This window comes from Brienomyrus brachyistius, chromosome 6 (assembly GCF_023856365.1).
Source record: "Brienomyrus brachyistius isolate T26 chromosome 6, BBRACH_0.4, whole genome shotgun sequence".
Classification (NCBI taxonomy): Eukaryota; Metazoa; Chordata; class Actinopteri; order Osteoglossiformes; family Mormyridae; genus Brienomyrus; species Brienomyrus brachyistius.
Window position 1 is genome coordinate 6,900,050 of NC_064538.1, and position 22,056 is coordinate 6,922,105.

At 41.9% G+C, this 22,056-nt stretch overlaps 1 protein-coding gene across 1 annotated transcript; it reads left to right on the top strand.

Annotated features, from left to right (window-relative positions):
• The first annotated feature begins 683 nt into the window (after nt 1–683).
• On the top strand, nt 684–21,592 carry LOC125745546 (dysbindin-like). Its single transcript, XM_049018530.1, has 4 exons — nt 684–1,296; nt 18,715–18,855; nt 19,168–19,329; nt 19,657–21,592. Exons 1-4 carry the CDS (start codon nt 1,125–1,127, stop codon nt 19,914–19,916), a joined length of 735 nt encoding a protein of 244 aa, XP_048874487.1. The 5' UTR covers nt 684–1,124; the 3' UTR covers nt 19,917–21,592.
• The last annotated feature ends 464 nt before the right edge of the window (nt 21,593–22,056 follow it).

Below are 22,056 nucleotides of genomic sequence, written 5' to 3' on the forward strand. Positions count from 1 at the left end.
GCCGCAGGCACCCCCCACCCCCTCCCGGCCCAGGTTGTCATATCCAAAAGAGACAGTCACTTAGACCTCAGAAATGTGTTTGTTGTCGTGGTGACCACCCTCATCATAAGTCATGTGACCTTTTGCGGTAACATTTAGCTCTTTTCTAACATTTTTATGAACCGCTGCTGAGCAAAATGGCTGTAGATGAGGCAGTGAGATAAGGCAATTCAGAACATCTTAACTTGTCACCTTTGATGCCAAAACCACTTCCTCACGCGCCGGGCCCTAAAGTGCAGTCTGTGTATATTCACTGTGTCTGGAGAGTCCACCTACAGCGGTCATGAGGGATGCTAAGAATTTGAATGATTTTTCAACCGGTCTGTCAGGCGGAATGGCACTTTCCTGCTTTGTCCAGCAGTCAAAGAATATTATATAATTTACAGTGCCAAGCTCAGACTCCCTCTGGGACTTGATGTCGTCTGAAATCTAATTTGAGATCCTGCAGAGTAACTGTGATTGTTTTCGTGCTAAATTTAAGATTGTTCAAGTAGCTACAAACAATCTGGCATATCGTTTTGTAATCTCAACACCAAAATTATTAGTGCTGCAGTGAGTATAATAACCTATTCATTTAAATTGTAATAATAAATGAAAAGGCAGATATGAGCTGACGGGGCAGTGTCTAAAGGGCATGCCTAAAGTAGCCCCAGTAATTCGATTAAAGTGGGATAATGGGCACCTTTATGATGCGAAGAGCCTGGCCCTACATCAAACTGCATATTGCACTCACATTTGGCCTCTTGAAAGAATTTTTAAAACGGCTTGTGCAGTCTTGGTATCTTCCAGTTTATTGCATAAAATCCCCATTAACATTCACTGCCCCCTCTCTCCATTCTCCCCACTCTCCTCCCCCTGAAAATGTCCATTTGGTACAGGCCACAAAGCCATAACCCAGCGCCTCTGTCCTCAGCTGCTAAATACAGTGCAGGTTCAGTAGAGAGGGAGTGGGTGAGCTTTGGCTCAGTCTGTGTCTGTGTGCCTGTGGAAGTAAGAGTAAAAGGAGAGTTAACTATTTCCAGCCTCCGTCCAAGACTTTCACATGTCTTCAGCTCAGGGCACAAGGATGAATGACACAAGGATGAATGGCAAGTGAAGGATTAATGGAGCCCCCCCTCCCCCAACAAGCACACAGAAGCATATGCAAACGGATAACAAGTGCAGGTCACTCCTCGTTTTGCTCACACCTCCAGTGCACTGACCAGGACACAGTCATGTCTTCATCAGGGTCCACTGGTCACAACAAGCATCTGTCGTGTAAGTAAACTTACGCATGTTGTCTTGACTGTCTTGATTAACTTTTTGTGGGTAGAGTGTGGGAACTCTAATCTGTTATGGGCCAAGCAGCGAAACAAAGAACAGCAACATCAATGGGATCCATGCAGGTTTTACCAAGTTAAAGAATAAAAATAATCTGCAGGGTTTACCTACATAGAATGGTTTACATTTGGGGCTCTGGAAGTGGGTTACCATCCTGTTAAAAAAAAATAAAAAATCAGATAAAGTGTGCAGTACACTGCGCATGAAAATAAAATGCTTTAGCTTCTGAATTTCCAGGGAAACAGACCTGAGACTTGTATGCTTTGCATCTCTAAACCCCAGTTTTAGGCATAAGGGGTAAACTTTTAAGGAGCCTACATGTACAGATGCAGGTTTCACACCGGAGGTTTGAGTTCAAATAATGTTAGAATGCGTTGAATGCGCCTGGCTGAGGTTCTAGGGTAGTTGCTGCTTCCAGAAGGCCGGAGTATTCTTGAAATTTCTTTGGTTGTTATCATTTAATTATGTTCCCCAGCCCTGAGGAGACTCACAACTTCAACCTGGTGTTAATGCAAAATAAAGAGAATTGATTTAATTTCAATATTAACAGTTAGGTATTTTTGAGCTATGATGGTCTGTGCAGGGTGGTCAACTCTCACTCATATGGCGTGACTCTCATGCTTTCAGACTTGCGCTCACACACGAAATCTTATGGCAAATCTATATTGTTCCATTCTAAACCTAAAATTTGTTAGATCTGTTGGTGTTGTAGGTGTTGGGCTGTTTGCAAACCCAACAGACTGTTTACAAGGTAATCCTCTTACATGCATGTGAATGCGTGTGCAGACTTGCCTTGAATTGAAAATCTCACGCCTGCCAGTCGACTGAAGTTGGCATCCCTGTCTGTGGAAATTGATTCTTGAAAGGCCGGTTGTTACAAATTCTCTGATTCCACATGGTCATGTTTTGTCTTTGGGGCATTGGAATGTTTTTTGGGATCAGCAGTTGGTCACTTGTCCCTGGACCCATGGAAATTTACTTTTGGGAGTGGACAAGTAGTTTGGTGGGCAGCATTCAGGTCCCAGCGAGCATTGTCACAGATGTTGGTAAAAGTAAACTCTGCAAATCTGTTTTGACATGGGAAGGGCAAAAAAAGAATGTTGGCAGGAACAGTACTGCACCTGTCCAAGTCCTATCACATAGTGGGATATGAAAACAAGCAGCTTAGATTTACTTGAATGATCTTAGGTGTTGACTGAAAGAAGCTGTACTGTATGATCTTGGTATTGACTGCACTACTCTGACAGTGTGTATGATTCATGCATCACGCTTTACATGCTCAGGTGGTACTTTAGTCTTCGCAATGAAACCTAAATATGTGTAACAGGAAAAAATAGCCTGAAAGTAGGGAAAACAAGAGGAGAGGAGACAGGAAAGCAGACAGTGTTCCCTTTTATTAGGGCTTGTACTGTTAAACTGCTCAGACGCAGTGTTCTGCAGTGCAAACAGGGTGGCAGGATTTTTTGTATGGGCTGTTTGATGCAGGCATGTTGTACTGAGCATTATGTAATGCTTTTGTGACATGGATCCCGCGAGGGAGACCATTGGCTTACAGCCACTGCAGAATTTCCTGTTAAATGGTCCAGCTGTCCAGCTTTTCACTCTGCTGTGTTGGGCCAGACTTTTCAGGACTTCAACTGTTGAATGACAGCGGTGGGTGTAGGTCTAAGGTGGGCGCCATCGCGCTTAGTCCCAGTTGGTCTACCTGACAAAGACAGTCATTTTGGGAGAAAAAAAAAAACCTGTTGTACTGAATTTGTATTTCCACAATAACTAATCCACTCTAACTTAATCCTGCAATTGATAAAGAAACAGCAGGCTCTGTGAGAGCACTCTGCCCCCTTCAGCTCTCTCTCACGCATTCCTGTGCCAGGATCCACTCTGGCAGAGTCCCTAATTCTCAGGAAATCTATCCCAGGGCTAGACGGCTTCTGAGCAACCATGACTCAGAGAGCGAGAGTGCCAGAGCGCTGAAATCCCCGAAATGTAGCCGCATTCCCTCTTTATTACAGTCAGCCAAAGGGTGAGGAGCAGGCTGGACACCCTCACAATAGTACAAACAATTACACCCAGTATTAAAACGCAAATTACACTACTTGTATTCTTCCTCATGAGATGTTTTCCTGAGTGCCACCATTTGTGATTGTTATTATTGTTTTTTTTTTCCTATCGCTGACAGATGGTCTGCTTTTGTTTTTACCAAAGGACAAAAAAACATCATCATTGTTATTAGCATTTGCCTGCTGGATCCCTCATGAAGCATCTTTCATCTGACATTTAGCTACAGTGCTGACGAAAGGACTTCAGATTAGATGAATTCTTCTTTTCAATTAAAAAAAAAAAAACTGTTTCTTTTCAAAGTTCCTGCTGTAAATAGTTCTTACATCAGTCACATTCATAAATGTTAGTCGGTCAGAAGATGCTTCTGTCTCCATCATCTCTCCATCTACTACATTTTAGCAGAGTCCAAGATGTCTAAATCTTACAGTATTTACTTTACATGAACATAACTTCTCTCATTCTGACAGTATATAGACTAGAATTGTTTTGAGGTGCTTTACAAAATAGTCTCTTGAATGATCATCTCTGGAACATCTTAGACAGAAGAACTGTTATATTGTTGCAAAATGTTCTATGCTGTTTGATCGCAGCACATCCAGGTTTTCTGTTCTTCTGTAGCTTTAGATTCAGCTGCGCAAGACAAGATAGACGATAGATAATTCAGCTCTGCTCCTAATAAAGCCAAGTTGATGTGGCTTTACAAAGATAACTGCTAAAGACATCACTGTCTTGACTGGCTGCAAAGGAACATGCATTGGCTAAATAGCACTCTTCATTAGTAATTTGCTTTACTTTACTTGCTATTGAATTATGAGCTTCAATTTTATTCCTCGGCAGTACAGGCAGTCCCCAGGTTACAAATGAGATCCTGTCCCTAACCCTATCTTTGACTCACATGTGTAGGCAAGTCAGAACTATATTAATACAATACATAATAATAACACAGGTCTACAAAAAAAAACAAATTCAGTTGCCAAGGTTTTATGAATGGATTTATGGTATTTTGAGGGTGCTCAATTCAAAAATCACATTACTTTTACTGATTTGGTTCCAGTTTTTGAGATAATGGACATCCAATGAAAATAATGCATTTCCCCAATGCGACTTGTGGTCTGTCTTTTGACTCTTTAACAGTGGCTTAGGTAATGAAATGAATGCCGAAGCGTTGAAGGAGAGTCTGCAAATAAAATTGGAGTTAAGTTCACATGTGCGTGTTTGCATGTTGATTTATTGCTGTTGTTACTCTGGTGGTGAATATTTACCCAGATCAAATCTGCCAAGTGCTTTCCAAAGGAAGGGCATCATGGAAACGCCTGTCTGGTATTTAGCCAGAAATGGTTGAAATGCTCGTGATAGGGCCATGAAGAAGGAGATCCATTCGGGCTTCATAAATGCAGTCAAAAGAAGATGTCCCTGGGTTTTTCACCTATTTTGACTTCACCAAGTCCACATACTTCACAATAGAGGGCCAGACTTTCAATACTCATTCGACAGCTGGCAAATTTTCGAGCCACCGATGGCCCCAGAAAGTTGTAGCTGTGAAGTCCTCTATTCTGGCTGGTGCAGAGTGGAAAAGACAATGTAGGGCTTTGAGTACTTTCTCCACCATCTACATTTCAAAACCAGTCTTGAATGAGCTGTGAAGGGTATGTAGGCCACAACTTCCTACAATTACTGACTTATTGTCCCAGGAAATTGCTCACCACAGTGTGAATGTCATCATTGGATGTATAGGAGTAATGTCAGCTAACCGTTTGCAAAGCCCATAGCACTTCTGCTTTCAGTGTGTCGGTTGAGGAGAATGTACTGCAGGCACTGCTTGTCGTAGGATCTGGAGACACTGTCAAAGTGGGTGTAGGCCTGTCTGTAGAGGATGTAATCAACACCATAAACTTAACACAAAACCATTCAGACATTGCTGGCAACAAAATCACTGCATACCAGTGTAATTATACGGTAATAATAAAAGTGACTACATACAGTACTGTTCTGTACCTCGAGCCGATGAACTGCTAAAGCTGCACAATGTTTTCCCGAGCATAAAAAGGTAGTTTATTATTACATACCATGACATTTACCCAACATTTTTAATATAATGGGCTTTATGGCAGTCCATTTGTAACATCCTTGATCCAGATATCGCCTGTATATGATAATAAATTGCCCAAAAAAACTTCAGAAGAAGACATGAGGTAAGAATTCCCTTGAGTCCAATGGAAAGGTACTGTTTACAAAGGGACTGTGGTTGAGTGACCTAGACTGTACCAATGAAAGGTTAATTAATTTTTCTAACAGTAGCTTGGCCTGTTATCATGTTAAATCCCAGAAACAAATTCCAGACATTAAATGCCCCCTTGCACTCCCAGAGTATTTGATGTCTGGAATTGGTTCCAATGTTAGCTGTTCTTTCTCAGCATTCCAATGAGAACAGCTGCTCATGACTATTTCAGTGGAACCAGAGACCAAGTGATGTGGATCAAGAGGAATATGTGGGCCTGGCCAAGAACGCAGGCCTGTTGTACAGTTAAAATCTTCTTGTCATCTGAGAGGAGTAGTGATGGCCAAACTAAAACCACAGACAGTTGGTGTTTTTTTTTTTTTTGCATCCATCTACAACCCCACAACATGGTTAATGATGATGTCACAGTGTGACAGAGTGAGCCCTGTACTCTTCCACACCTGTCAATGGCTGGGTCGCCTCTATCATAAGATGAGTCAGGGCCAGGGGCAATGGTTAGGAATCTGATCCTGGATACATTGGGGAGTCTCTACATAAAACACCTGCAAAGATAAAACTATAGGCCAGCCAGGTACTTCCTGTGATCTGCAGTGTAAAGGGGAGGTGGTGCAGCATTGCCACCAGTAAAGAGGCTCTGTTGGAGGGTACAGGAATTCTGTTATTCACATATAAAATTACTCTCTTTTGTTACAGTCAAGGGTGCTGCTACAGATTTCGGACCCCATGAAAGCCTATCACACTGCATCCCCACCCCAGACATCCACTTTCAAACCCACTTATCCTTGTGGGTCACGGGGGGTCTGGACCCTATCCCAGAAGCTATGGGCATGAGGCAGGAAACAACCCAGGATGGGGAGCCAGCCCATCGCAGGGCACACACCCACACCATACACTCAGACATGCACACCTACGGGCAATTTAGCAACTCCAATTAGCCTCAGCATGTTTTTGGACTGTGGGGGGAAACCGGAGGACCCAGAGGAAACCCCACGACGACATGGGGAGAACATGCAAACTCCACACACATGCGACCCAGGCGGAGACTCGAACCCGGGTCCCAGAGGTGTGAGGCAACAGTGCTAACCACCACACCACCAATCATATTCCAAACTTTTTGGGACCCCTATTACTCAGGGGTCCTTGGAATCATCCTAACTTTCCCCCATTTTAAGGTGCTGATCTCACTGATTTAAAGCTGCGGGGCCTGTAGAGGTAATAGCCAATCAAACGTGAACATCATAGCTAACTCTGGCTTGACACAAGGGTGGACTCATAGGAGACAAGTTTATACCCGGATAGTTTTGCTAATGACAAGCAGGTCTCAGTAAGAGGATGAGCTTGTGACTGGTCATGGGCCATGCAGCATACCTTTGAATAAAGAAAGGATTCCATGTGTGGGTTATCCCTGGGAAAGACTCAGAGCAGCACATGCCTGGATCAGACGTCTCGGGAGAGTATATGCAGCTCTCATCTCATGTGAACCAAGATTGTCGCAAAGATATTCTGAGCATACATGCAGAAAGCCAGCAAACCACTACATTACCTCCCAACCTTTAATGTTTAATTCTTTAAAAAACCTCCAGAAAAAGAGTACAAACACATAGTCCTCAGACAGTCCCATAGCAAGAATGGAGTCCTTCAATAAAAGAACATCAGTCTAAGAGATCCTCCAGAGTCTAAGAGTCAACAGAGAGGTCTCAAGCACTCCAAAGAATGGCTTTAATAACTGGGTACTGTCAGAGGGAACCAGTCAGCTGAAACACTTGCCTAACGATCAGGTAATCGTCAATAGGTGTGCTCATGGGGAGGAGTCCAGAGTTTCTGCTGCTTCAGGCTACTCACTGGCATGCTTTGCTGGTTTCGGCCACACCTTGCTGTGTGTGAGACAGCACTCACCCCTTGCTGGCCAAATCCAGGAGGCCCAGGACCCTTCCGATGGGCAGCATAGAAGGTTCTAGTAAGAATCAGGTCTGGCGTGAAGGCAGGAATGTTACTCAAGATCACCAGGAATTACCTACCTTGGCCCACCCAAGTGGCATCCAACAGCCTCTTAACAGTGTAATCTGGGGGGGGGGACTTCTAGCTCACTTCTAGCTTCTAGAATCATAATGATGATGTGGGGGCAACATGGGTGCCTTCTCCAGGAAATCTAAAACCTCTGCCAAACTTGTACAGCAGGCATCAGTGACGGTTCCTCTGAATTGGTACCGGCCTACAGACAGCTCATGCTTTGCATTGTGGCGTAACATGTTCGGTGGTGTTTTCTCAGATGGTCTATGAAGTTGTTTCCATTTCCAAACAATCTGAGGTCCATCATTCGACAGTAAGAAGATTATTCACAAGTGGAAAAACAACGGTTACCAATCATCCCAGCAGTGGACGTCCCAGCAAATTCTATGCAGTGGAATGACCAAGCAGTGTCAAAGTAACTGCAAAAAGCCCAAGAGCTGCATCTCAGACTCTACAGGCCCCAATTAGCACATTAAATGCTAAAGTTCATGATAGTACAATTAAAAAAAGTTTTTCCACACATGGCTTATCCATTTTACTTTGTTAAAAAAAAAATAATGAAACACTGGAATCTGTTGTGTGTGTAAGATTTAAATTATTTTAGAAACTGGTAAAGACCAGATGATTTTTTATTTTGTCCCGATAGGCAAAACCAAAGAAATGAAAGAGGGGTGTACTTTCCTTTTCAGATGATTCTTTGACTGCTCGGCCAGAAAATGACTCTAGCTACAGCTTGAAAACTAGGAGACGCTGGAGTTAAAAACCCTCAACAAGTCTCAGGAGAACCATCAAAATGCTGAAGTGAAGTCCCTAACGAGAGCCTGGTCGCAAGAACCAGAAGAGTCCCTGTGGACCGTGGCCTTTTTGGTCCATGGCTACTAGGAACCCTGACCCACCAAACAGACATCCAGCACTTTTTGAACAGACTGCATCTGGCTGCTCCCTCTTATGCACCTCGCACTGTGACAATGATACAAGAAGCAATCTTGAACTATGAAAGCAAAAAGTGTGATATCAACCTAAACTTTATGATCAATTCCTATTTCTTATGCTTACAATACTAGCTTTGTTTAAATTACTTCTAGGTATAGATAAATATTTAGACTGACATAAAAAATGCATATAGTTATAATTCACTCACCTACACTGGTACCTATTTTTGTACCTTGCTGTCTTCTATGCACTCAAATAACTATTCTATTCTTATCCAAAGTTTTATCGTAATGTGTATTTGAAAAATAAGAGTGTTGTTGCTGGCAGTCTTGATAATGCTGTTGCCCTTGTGCTTTGCCACGCAGTCGTGGGTGAGCAAGGCTGTACAGCAGTGGACCGAGGCAGCAGCCTTGCTGAACACCAAACGAGGTGACTGCCAAAGTCAAAGTGATGGCTGGTATCTGGCAATCTCAGGGAGGCCATGCTATCCTCCACCTGAGTTTTCTTTTTGTTGGATCACATCAATGGTTTGCTAAAGGAACAAAGATTCCATTGAATGTCTTCCTCGCTGACTAGCTACACCCAGGGATAATTACATCAACGTGGGAAGCCACCATGTAATTAAGCCATCCATGTTCTCATCAGTGAAAAGTAATTATTGTAAATCCACATGTACATTACTACTGAGCAACCAGACACAAATGAATGTACACGTTTATCAAAGAATAACACATCATTTGAAATATTGCACGTTACATCTTTGGAGGAGGAACCAAGATGTCAAGGTGGAGCAATAAACTCTAAATCTGAACACAGCTGCTAAAGTGAGTGTGAAAGCAGCCACGGAAATACCTGAGAGATTCTACCAGGGCTGGGAACATTCCGCTAAGCCTGTTCCGCGCAGAAGGAGTTACATAACAGCTCACCCCCCTGCTGCACGCAGAGAAATCGCGTGTCGGTATGCATCCTGCCACACGCGACATATGGCAGTTGACTCCTATCCAAGGAGGGAGAATCGTTTAACATACTAATTACCGTAAAAACTGACAAGGCCACTACACTTCTTTAAACGTAACCCTGCCATCATTAATCATTCAGCACAAACCTTCCGTTCAGAGTACCATTCGGTGATACATTGGGCAGGAACGGCTGGGACGGAAGTTTCGTACAGTGTCGGCAATATTACCGACACCACAGGAAGAAAGGCATGTAAACAAAGGCTGAACATGCAGACTCTGTACACATAGAGCCAGAAGCAGGGATCAAACTCACTAGATGTATGAAGCCATATTTGTTTGTCGACAATCGTCGTCATCATCTAATGTATATTTCTAACTTTCTTTGATTCTTTATAAACATTACTGCCAATATTCCTGTAGTAATTTTTAAAGCCTAATGTTAACTTTGGCCACTATTATATGTTCACATCAAGAAAATAATACACATAAAATTGTCTCTTTGGATAACTGTTTAAACTTTTTAAACAATAAAGTACCAGATATAAGCATCAGGCAGTTGCAATCGGAAGGTACAATTGAAATGGCTGATTGAAAGAGACTGATAAATTCAGTGAGCAATTCTCAAACAAATCTACCCCCTGAAGTGGGTGAAAAGCTGCTAATGGGTTTCTGGGAAAACAAGGTCTTGTTCTGGAAATCTAGCTTGAAATGACCTCCATGCTGCCATGTTAGTGAGAGATGACTAGCCAGTGCAGTCTCATGTAGCACTGCAAGTCGAAACATTAGGGCCTTGTGAGGGCACACTTCCTGTTAAAAACTATTTAAAACTATTTCAAAAAATGCATTTACAGTACTGCTCCCTCTTGAAAATTTGATGCAAGCTTCTACTTTCCGGACATTTATCACCCCGTGTGCTAAAATGTCACTTCCCTAAATCAGGTCTCAAGGTTTTCAAAGACAATTGCAAAATAACATTGAGTCCACATTGAAAGGGATTGCTCAAGCACGGAGATTTCCTTATTGGGGGCCCGGAATAGAGGCTTCTCAGCACCGGCTTCCTGTGCTGAGAAGCAGCCAGGCCGCTGCCATCATCCTGCGGTTTTGTGTCCGCCTGAAAAGATTCCCTTATATTGTAAGCCCGAGTGGGGCTCCTTTCTTTCTCCCTTTTTGGTGTGGGAACGCTCGGCAGGCCCCTCCTGCACATCCGGGGGTGTCCCGTTCCTGACAGAGCCAGGCCTTATCCCGCCCCCTGGTTCTGCTGTCCTGCCCATCTCCAAGCTTTTTCTCCGCCGCTGTTCGTGGCCTTTAACGGCGGCCGTCGAGGCAGAGCTGACGCACAATCAGCCTCTCGTCCGCCTCGTTTCCGTCGCCCTCGCGTCCCCCATTCTGCAGCTGGCAGACAGAAGCCTAATGTGCTGCTGTTTTGCATTCGGTGTTTGTCAACATCTTATTCATTATCACACATCAAATACGTAAGTTGAGAAAAGCATATTTTTTAAATATTTACACGTCCAAAAACTTATTTCCATTCAGTCGATTAATCTGGATAAAGTCCCCTGTCGCAGGTCACGCGTCCTCTTTAGATCCAGTGAAGAGCAGTTGGGAGCAGAGCAGCTGGGACTGGGTCTGCTGGAGTCTGCTTCCCCCCTGTGGAAACTCCAGATCAGAGGCCTCTGGCTCTCATCAGACGCTAACAGCGACCACTCAGCCACTTCTCTTCTCTGCCAGTATTGCCTATGGCGCAAAATTCTCTTCTAGCTCAAGGTTCGGATTAGAAAAGGATATTTGTTCTAGATTATATCAAGAACACAAAACAAATAAATTGAAAACACAGGAAAAATTTTTTTAGAGGAACTCTTTTACCCATCTATGCATGATTCTTTTTCTGAGCTTTTGCAGTTTTATTTTTTGTGAACATGAAAATAATTCATACAAAATTTGACCAGGCCTGCCCAGACAGGTGCCCTCAGTTGATTCTTTCCAATGAAATTACAAGGAAAATTTTGGCAGCGTAACACTTAACCACATTTTGAATTATATACTGTACTAGTGACTCTGTCTCTATATTCAAAGTAGCTAAGTGCTTCTCAGGTCATTACTAAGTTATGTAACAACATGACATGTTATTGTATTGGGAAAGTTTCAAGTAACTATCCATACGGCAAATGAGCGATGACTTACACTGTGTAAATGTTTTCCTTTTACTGCTTTATATTTTCATATTTATTTAATAAATAACATGATGAATACGAAGAGGAAAAACAAGCATGTGCATGAAGGCAGTTAGTGACTTTGAACCAGATGTATAAGTATCTGCAAGGGAAGGACACATGAACAAGTGAAAAAATACACACACAAACACATGCATGCATCCCCCTTGCAAATAGACAGCTGCACATATACCTGAGGATAAATGTTCTTAGAACATATACCAAAACTGAAAGCAGGAAAAGGAAACCCAAGTAAACAGATACATTTAAATATTTTTTTTCTTCTTGAAATTATGAAACACCTGTTGTCCTGAGAAGGAAAGTTCTTAACCTTTCACATTATTGTTTTTACTCTTTAGATTTTATAACACTAGCAGAATTCACTAAAGGCTGCAGTAATATTCTTCCCCTAGTTACTGATCAGTCCTGATCACTAACTTCAGCCGAGATGACAGCGCCCTGCAGGGCTCTGCATATGTTCTAAACTTTACATGATGTGGTAATGGAATTTTTACAAGGGTAAGGAAAGGAGTTTTTAGGGTTTACAAGGCGTGGAATGAACGGAGAACATGTTGTTTGAATGTTAGAGGCTTAGGGTGTTATTTAACAAGATTGGTATCTCTGTGTTTGTCACAAAAATATGCAAAGTAAGGCAAGAACCAGACAAGGGTGCGAAACCCGTGTTGAAGCTCAAATTATTGTGAGGAACTGCTGTCATACAAGAGATACTGCTGGGGAGGAAGACTGCCGGATGTGGCAGATGAGGTATGAAAGGAAGCTCAACTAAGGTATGAAAGTAAGCTGAAGAACCGTGCGTACTTTGTGAAACACCTTTGCTGTACATGCGGTGTCTTCCTTCGTCTGACCGAGTTTACTACAGAGCGGCTCCAAAACCTCTGTAACAATGGTGACAGTTTTATACATGGTGGATGTAGAGAGAATATTTACTGCTGACTAAAGCTAATGCTGTTTACATGAAGGATTTCAGAAGAGTCCAGTGGCTCACAGTATTATTTGAACACCTTTGCTTCCACCCATGGTCAAATCATCTATCCTGAACAGGGGTCGGGGGGACGGTTGGGCCGGGGGGTGGGGGTATTTCAGGCAGCATAAGGCACAAGGGTAGCCCTATACCCTAGAAAGGTAGGGTATAAGTCAGAGGCACATCCTGGATGGGGAGGGTGTAAGGCAGGGGTACCATCACATTCTATGATCAACTCAGTCACCCTTTAACTAATTGCAGGCCTATTAATTGAAGAAAGAAACCAGATTCCCCTGAGGTAACAAATGACACTATTGGGTCAAATTACCATTTTATAATTTGAGGTTTGATTACTTTGCACATCAAACACGTCAAAAACACTCCGGTTCATTGTAATTTCGAGCCCCACGCTCCATATTCTAATAAACCACATGTCATGAAAACGGCGAAAATCTGAATCTAACCTGAAATGCTACTTATTTCGTAGCACATCTTTCTAACGAATTAGCACAATGAATAAATCACCTGAGAAGCACAAAAGCAAGAAGAGAGGTCAGCGTTCCGAAGACCAGGTTGTCTGATTGGTCGCCCTACATTGAAGTAAACAGTATTCCAACATGCCCCATATAGTGGAACCTGCTTTCAGAGGCGATTGCCCTGTTGCTGACCCTAATGCAGCCTTAGGACTTGAGGGCTTTGAGAGTTACGTGAGCTAGGAGAAGAAACAAGGTATGCCATTTGGAAGTCTTTGACCAGTGAGCCTTGTGCCTCTGCTGAAACTCTGGACGCTCCCAGGTCTTTATTTACACTTCTAGCAAAAACTTTCCGTCTGGATTTAGCCTGAGTTGGTCTGACAGGATGTGTTCCTGCTGCTGTAACAAAAAAAGACATTCTCCGGCAGACTCTCGGGAGACAGATAATTAATAATGCAGATGGAAATGAGTTCCACCTTCATCTCCCTGGAGAACATTTCAGCTCAAGCTCATCCTGTTGTAAAAATGGCAAGACCTGAGTACAGCAGTTGTTAAATATGGAAATTCTGCATGTCTCAGTTTCACCACGACCCTGAATTGGGTAATTGGTCTTGCAAGATAGAGGATTGATGTTTATCTCCCTCCAAAAATCGATAAAAAAATTAAGATGTTTTTCTTTACCGCCTGCAATAGACACTGATGGTGTTACTGACTGTGGGAGATTCATGGCACAAAGCCTTTTAGTCATTAATATCTTCTTTTAGCAGTGTGTTAGGAGCTGTGTAACAGTCAGGCCCTCAGCAAGTGGAAGACAGCACTGAGCTAACCCTTAATAGCGTGTAGTGCAATTACATCCCCCTCAGCAATAGTCAGTGGCCTATTTTTCTTTGTTATTTTCATTAATCTATGTTTGAACTGATTTAATAAAGATTATACAACAGTATGAACCAGTCCAGCTAAAACTGATTTTCGGACAGCTGGCCAATTAGTCAATGTACTGAGACGAGTCGGAGGACAAAGGCATAACATATTACAAAGCTTTTCCAAATGATCCCGATCCTCTAATGCATTATAAAATACTCTGATTAAAAAAAATGTGCCTAAAAGAGGACGCTGTCACAGAGAGGTAGATACCGCAGATCAGTTGGATAAACACATAAAGCCCTGAGGACAAAGTAAAGAAAAGAACATCAAACTCTCTAAGAGAACAAACGTCAGGTTCAATGTATGTTCAATGTATCTCCCCATGCAGAACGGCGTCTATGCTTTGTGTAAAGTGTTTTCCTGCTAAAATTCTTATTTTTACTTCAAACTGAATCACAGCTACGTAGGCCACTCATTGTACAAGTAATAAAATATTTATTTTCTTTTAACATGCACTGCATGCAATAACCTGTCTGTTTCCAGCAGAGGTTTTACTATCATTCTTTAATCAAAACGTTTGTACTAACCCAGGAGAATATGACTGAATCAGACTACTTAACCTTTTCTTAGGCGTCCTTTTAAAATTTGCTAGTTGATATGTTGCTTTTAGCTTGGGAGTGCAGGAACACACGCGCATGCACACACATGTATAAACTGCACAGATTAGCCATCGGCCCAGGCCTGCGGGGGTGGGGGGAGGTGTGAGGAGAAACCAGGGGTGTCAGTGGCTGGTCTCTCCACACAGCACCTTGCTGAACTGGAACCAGACTATAAGACAGCCACAGCAAGCTGCAGGGGATTGTGGGGGCAAATGCCGCCCAACTGTCTTCCTGTGACTATATCTCCCTCCCTCATTTCTCACAGTTTTTTTCCTTCATTTCTCTTCCATACGTGTTCCTGCCATTTTGTTTTGCTGTCCTTCTCAAACACTTCCTCTTCCGATCTGCAGAGGTCTGGACAGTAAAAGTCCAGGCCAAGACTTTGTTTCAACCGACTTTTTTCGTCAGGATTTTTTTTTTTTCATTTGCAAACAAAATAAAGTATATGTTAAATATGCATAAATAGCAAATAAACTACCGCAAAAACAAAAAAAAACCTTACACTTTCTGTTGATAATTCGGCTCTTGCCCACCACTGTGAGAGAATAACTATCGGTTGGGATTCATCCACATGCACGTATGGAAAACTACATTCAATTTAAAAATGCAGTAAGTATATATTGGACTGTCAGAGTTTATTATAGAGTAAATTATTGAATTGAACTTAATTTATAAATTATTAAATACTCAACCATTATACTGCCCCTGCACTACCAATCCATAACAGGACCAATGAGGGAACTCCTGACTCTAGGGTGAAATTGGGCTGCCTGTAATTAACCCATTGTGGGCCCCTAGTAGTAACTGCCAATGGGTCTCTGTGGGATTTAAATGGGTTTGCCGATGCCCACGTTGCCCAGGGAAATGCCGCATGTTTGCTGGGAATGTCTTTCAGACCAAGTGAACCCAACTAATTTATAGTGGCAAAAAACAAATAACAGCTGTAAAGGCTATGTTGAACATATATGAACATATATGGTGAAAACTGCAGTAGAATATCAACCATGCAAAACTAATCGAATGTTTATGCTATTCTAACATAAAATATCATTAACAGTCCTGGTCTTTATGCCCCCTGTACCGTGACTTAAAACTGACTAGACAATATCACTATCAACTTCCATGGTAGAAATGATGAAAATTCATAGTACATAGAAATATTTACAGTTAACTGTATACTATCTTCATGCCTTATCAAACTATAACAACTTTACTTCACAGTTTACCCGTGAAATATCTATAGTGAAACTGTAAATGTCATGTCTAAGGCGACTAAAATAATTGTCAAAACTGAACTTCACAGTTCAACTATATCATGTTAATAGCTGAACTATAATCTTCACTGTCAGAATTATTAAACCCCAGAAGAGATGATCATAAACTTCAAAGTAAAATAAGAGTTCACAGTTCTCCTATGGAAGGTTCATGCTCGAACTGTAAGTTTTACAGTAGAACTATGAATATTCTGTAAACTTTACAGTTTTACTGTAAACTTGAATTTTTCCTGGGCACCTCTGCCCGTCTCTACGCTGTAGGCCTCTTCCCTACCAGTGGCTGGCAGCTTTCAGAATTCGGAGATGTGCTGCACCTAAGGGAAATGTTTTTACCAGTAAAGGTTGTTGTTGCCGTGTGAGTAGCTGAATAACTATGCTGCACTGCAGGAGCACATGGAAACAGTGAATCAACTGTAAAACTGGATAGGTGTATTTACAATAGGAGACCTTGTTTAAACATTGCTCTTGTATTTGACAGTTATAGACATAGTTTTTATAATGTGAAACTCCAACACTGTAGGGAGAAGCAGGTGCTGTATCTGCGTATGCATGTAAAAACATGCATTATTGCTATCATTATCATAGAGGATTAAAGAATTAAGAAGAAGAATGTATGGTTAATGTATGGTTTATTGGCAAGGACGGCCAAATTTCTTTTCCCTGCGTTGGGTGTTACCACACACTGTTGCAGACTAACCGTGATGGTTCAAGGCAAAAAGAAATTACCTGAGTTGACCTTAATGACACTGGGCCCCAAAAACCAAGGCTTTCATATACGCTCTCACAACTGAATACTTCTGAAAACTCAGCATTGCAGTGTAGATGAAAGAGATCACACTAGTTATGCCCTCTCATTGTCTGATTGGTCACCTGGTCACGGAAATAAACAGTATTACAACATAGCGTCTATGGAGGAGCTAGTATATATGGCGATTTCCCAGACCTTTGTGTAGTCAAACAGCATGTTGCACAGTGTGACTACTGCAGATTGGCACAGAAGAAACCAATTTACACATCATTATGCCCAATGTAGGCCAATAGCTATGTCATGTAGGCCAATAGTTATGTCATATTCGCAGGGCTGCCAGCTCGAGCGTGACACTCACACTTTCAGACTGTCATACTCACGCAAGAAATCTCAAGGTAAATCTATACTATTCCATTATAAATTTAAAATTAGCAAAAGCATTGGGGTAGTTTGGAAACATTCCATTTACAAGGTAATAAAACTGTTACATACATGTAAATGCGTGTGCATGTGCGTGCAGACTTGTGTCGAATTGAAAATCTCACGCCAGGCAGCTGACCAAAGTTGGCAATCCTTTTCGCTGGTCTCGGTGTGTATGGGAATACTGTAGGGCCGGCGGGACAGCTTCTGCATAGCGGAAGTCAATTGGCATGTCCCGGCCTGCGCCACGAGCATTTGTAAATAGCCCCTGTCTGTGTTTAGTGTAAACACTTCTTGTGTTCCCAGTTCTCGCAAGTGCCCTTGCCTGTGTTGTATGTGATATCCTGACGTGTCTCTAGCTGTTGAGTATGTGTGTGCCTTACCATCCACTATGAAACCTCCCCACATTTCACTACCATATGGTTGAGTGATTGTTTGGTGCCCGTATTAATTCTTTTAAGGGCATCATAAAAAGGTGCAGTTTTCCTTCCAAGCCTCATCTTTTGCTGCTACCACAACACCTTGGTCTGATAGACACGTGGATGTAGCTGAGTTACACTTACGTAGGAGCCTTTTTGTCTCCAGAAGCACTTTGAGTTTGACAGGTTGTGTATTACGGAATTTCTGTTAGAGTTAACGAGTCTGGCGTTATTCCTTAGACCTTTCTCTCTAACAAGGTGCTTTTTTTAGCAACTTACGGTAATTAACTCTGTAAGCTCTGAACACTGCAGGAACTAAGAATCACACAGTTCACTTTTAAACGAGATATATTGGTAGTAATTCTCCCATAAAATGTAGCGGGAATTCTACTTCCATTACTACTAATACTACTACTACTTTCACCTTTCTAGGGAATTTTAGGGACTTAATTAAAGTTAAGTATATATGTTTCAAGTTTTACTGGTACATGTATTTGTGGAATGCAGTGAAATTCTTGCGGGGGGTGGGGGGGGGACATGGGGGAGAGAATGAAAAAAGAGAAATATAGTGTGCAATGTAAGCATAGTGTAGATGTGATAATAAGTAATGTAGTATGGGAACGACTCTGAAGAGGGTGGGTCTGCGTTTTACAGAAGGCAGGTTTATGAAGAAGGTGTGAACCCATCATCACATTAATAGCCTGAACAGAGGTTCTGAATAGCTTATATAACTAAATAACAATAATAATAATGATAAATGTAAAATAAATGTATGGATGGCATTCCAGGCGTAAACAGCATTTCGTGTTTTCTGCTAGGATAGTTTGTATCAGGCTCCTAGAAGCAGCACTGAAGTCCTATTAAGCCAGGAAGAAGCTCTTCATTACTGAGAAACAGGGAAATACCAGACTGTAGTTTGAAGAAAAATATACATTATTCACAAACGCACACCCATAAATTGAGAAATGAGTGAAACAAAAAATTGTGCTGTGGTCTCTTAATTCTTTCCGTGGCTGTATATGTGCGTGTGTGTATGTGTGTGTAAGTGCCCCCCCCCCACCCAACCATGACCATGTCTCTGCGACTCGCCCTCCTGCCTGGCAGCGAAGACGGAGCACGCGCCGACCCTGGCGGCCCCACAGCAGGCGAAGTGGCGCGAGAGGCAGCGCTTCCTAGAAGACGCCTTCCAGCATGATGCGGACGTCCACCTGCCTGCCGCATGGCTGCAGATCGAGCACAAGAGGCGTCAGTGCCGGCTGCCAACATGCATGCTGAGACAGAACATGTAGAACTCCATCCAACACATAAAAATTACATTTATTTCTGCATTTATAGAAAAGCAAAATATCATTTACATAGCATAAAGCTACACTGCATATTATATAAGATACATGAAGTTATATAAGATTCCCCCATGTTACACAATATAGTAATACAAGTACTTAGGATAACTAAGATGCAGTCTAATAATAAGCTAATATAAATACAGAAATGCACACACAGGTTATGATCCGTTGACTCAGAGGGCCGATGTGTGGGTGTCTGTGTGCCTCAAAGCAGCTCCTGCCGGAAGTATCTCCTCGATGGAGGTGAACATAGACATGTTGGAGCAGATGGACCTCATGGACGTCACTGACCAGGAAGCCCTGGATGTCTTCTTCAACTCTGTGGGGGAAGAAGGGCTCCCTTCCCCTCCATCGTCAGGTATTTATTGTCAAGGTACCAGAGTCGCCCCTATCAGCTGTGTCTGGGGGCATTCCAGTCACCATGCTGACCAAATGCTAGGAACCTGCTCCATTGAAAGAAGGAGCTATCTGAAGTATTCATGATGATCTATGGTGGAAACAAGTTGTTTTGCATTAGACCAGTGTTTTATCTGACAGCTGAATTCATAATATGTTTGTTTGCATTTCTCAGCGATGCCATTTGATACATTTTATGCCAAGTGAAATATGTTTAGTGTCTGTCTGACGTAGAATCATACATGACCATGAAGATAATGCTGAAATGCTTAAGTCATTCAAACACAGTCTAATTCTGTTTCAGACGAGGATGATGATGAGGAAGATGCCAGTGACGAGGTGTACAAGGACGATATACTACTGAAGGTCCCCCAGTCTCGGCGCATTTCATCGACCTCCTCCGGGTCCTCCGACCCCTACAGCCTGGACACCACCGAGGAAGGGGCGGAGACTCCCATCGTTCAATCGGACAACGAGGAAGGGCAAGGGGACACCCTAACACAGGAAGGTGCTCCTCCATTCAAGGATGCAGCAGAGAAGGACAAAGCTTCCCTCCTGTCATAGCTGTGCAGTGACAAGCTTTGGGGAAGAAATGACTCATTCTTGCTTGGGACCATCACAGATCTACCCCTCCCCAGGGTGACCACAGCAGAACCCATAAAGACCCATTACACTACATAAACAAAGTCATGAGAAAAACAAAGCATTCCCTGCTCCAATTATATGTTTTTATTTATTAGGGCCTTAATAACAGCTGTGTAGTTCCAGTCAACTTCTATATACAAACAAATAGAACCTCGAGTGACAAAGGAAAAAAAATACACAAAATTTGAATATGTGGTCAGTTTTTCCCTCCAAAACGTTCAGCATGATTTAGAAACCACGCAGGAGAAAATAAGTACACCTTCCTACTTCCACAACACTTAAGAGAACATTTTGCAGCCAGGTGTTACTGATGAAATTAACTACCAGAGTAGTTAATAATTAGGATAATTACTAGTTAGCCTAACTGACATCCCCAAAGTGTGTGAACTCTTTAACATGCCGACTGGATGGATGCCTAGAAATATTGTAAGACTCGTTTTCTGACACACACTGACAACATACAAGGAAACCGATTTGCATGATTTGTGTTCTATATAACAAGCTATAGGAGTAGCGACAACGAAAAGGACACCATCTTCGTGATCTCATCTCTGAAAGCACGTAAAGTGTAACAATCCATAAGTTAAACTTAGGATTTCAGTCTTTAATGATATATTATGTAGAAATGTTGATAAACCTGTTATTCTCTATAGAATTAAAAAATAATAATAGTTCATTAAAGTCACGAGACAGTTATTACAGCAATGAAGATAAACAAAACATGAATAAGGAGCTACTGAATATATTCAGGTTTATATTATAATTTAAATGCTTTACTAAACAGATAACATGCTTTAATATTTTAATGTTGCGGTCAGCAGCATATCGTAGACCTAGAAACCCTCCATGTCTGTGACTTTTTCATAAAATTAGGTGGAGGTCATACAAAGCATTCTCTGCGTAATGTGTAATGTTCTCATTGAGGGTTTCATTTGTGCCACTCTTTCCTGGCTTGCTTATAATCCTGCCTGGATATCACTGAGCTATTCCAGCATGAAGGCTAACCCGGGACCAGAGACCCCGGTCACTGATTACGTGTATGTGCATTTGTACAGATGAGTGTCAAAACCAGAAAGAATTAGTCCCTCCCAGCAGGGTCTTTCAAACAGGGGAAATGCCATCTTTATTTCACCTGGTTACAAACAAGTTAACAGTTCTTATCTGTCTTGTTAATTTCAGTAGATGAGTAATAATAAAAAAGAGTCTTTATGAACGTACACTACCAGTGAAAAGTTTGTACACACCACAGGTTTTTACCACTTTCCCATTTATTTCATAAACTGCAGATTTATTATTCTCGATAAGCATTGGAAAGTTGAGTGAACAACTATAAAAGAAAATATAGGTCAAATAAAACGAGTTTCCTTTATAACATAGAAAAAGCATGCATCAGTGCATGTCTGGCATCCTATTAACTGGTTGTGTGGCGATGGTATAGTCAAATTTTAGGCCGTCCTTTAACTTTAAATGCACTACTTAACTGTTTCATCCTGTGAGACAGAGCAGTATTTAATGTCCCTTAACTGCTAAAGGAGGTAAATTGATTAATCAAAGATATGCCGTTTTCTTACTAATAAAGGTACTCAAATGGTGAACATGCTGTAAATTTATTTGTCAGCAAAAAAAATATTGAGTGTCTTTTTAGTAAATTTTATGTGAGTAACATGTAAATATAGAAAATTTGAGTATGTGCAAAATCTTTTGACAGGTAGTGTATCTGCACAACAGTGGTGTGTGTGTGTGTGTGTGTGTGTGTGTGTGTGTGTGTGTGTGTGTGTATGTGTTGACATTGTGGATCATTGGTTCTGTGTTTGAAAGACAAACAAAAATGGTTTTAATTTTGTCAACAAACATTATTAGACTCCTTTATACTGTAAATTACATGTGTGTGCAGAATGTTTCACTGTGTGGAGATACCAAAGAGAGAGGGGTAAGGAAAACTTCAGAAGAGGAATTGTGGCACACCTGGGCCAAAACTTTGGGAATGTAATCCATCCAGGGCTTCCAACGAGACAGAACTTGACTGAGGAAAAGACACACAATGATATGATGATGGGGC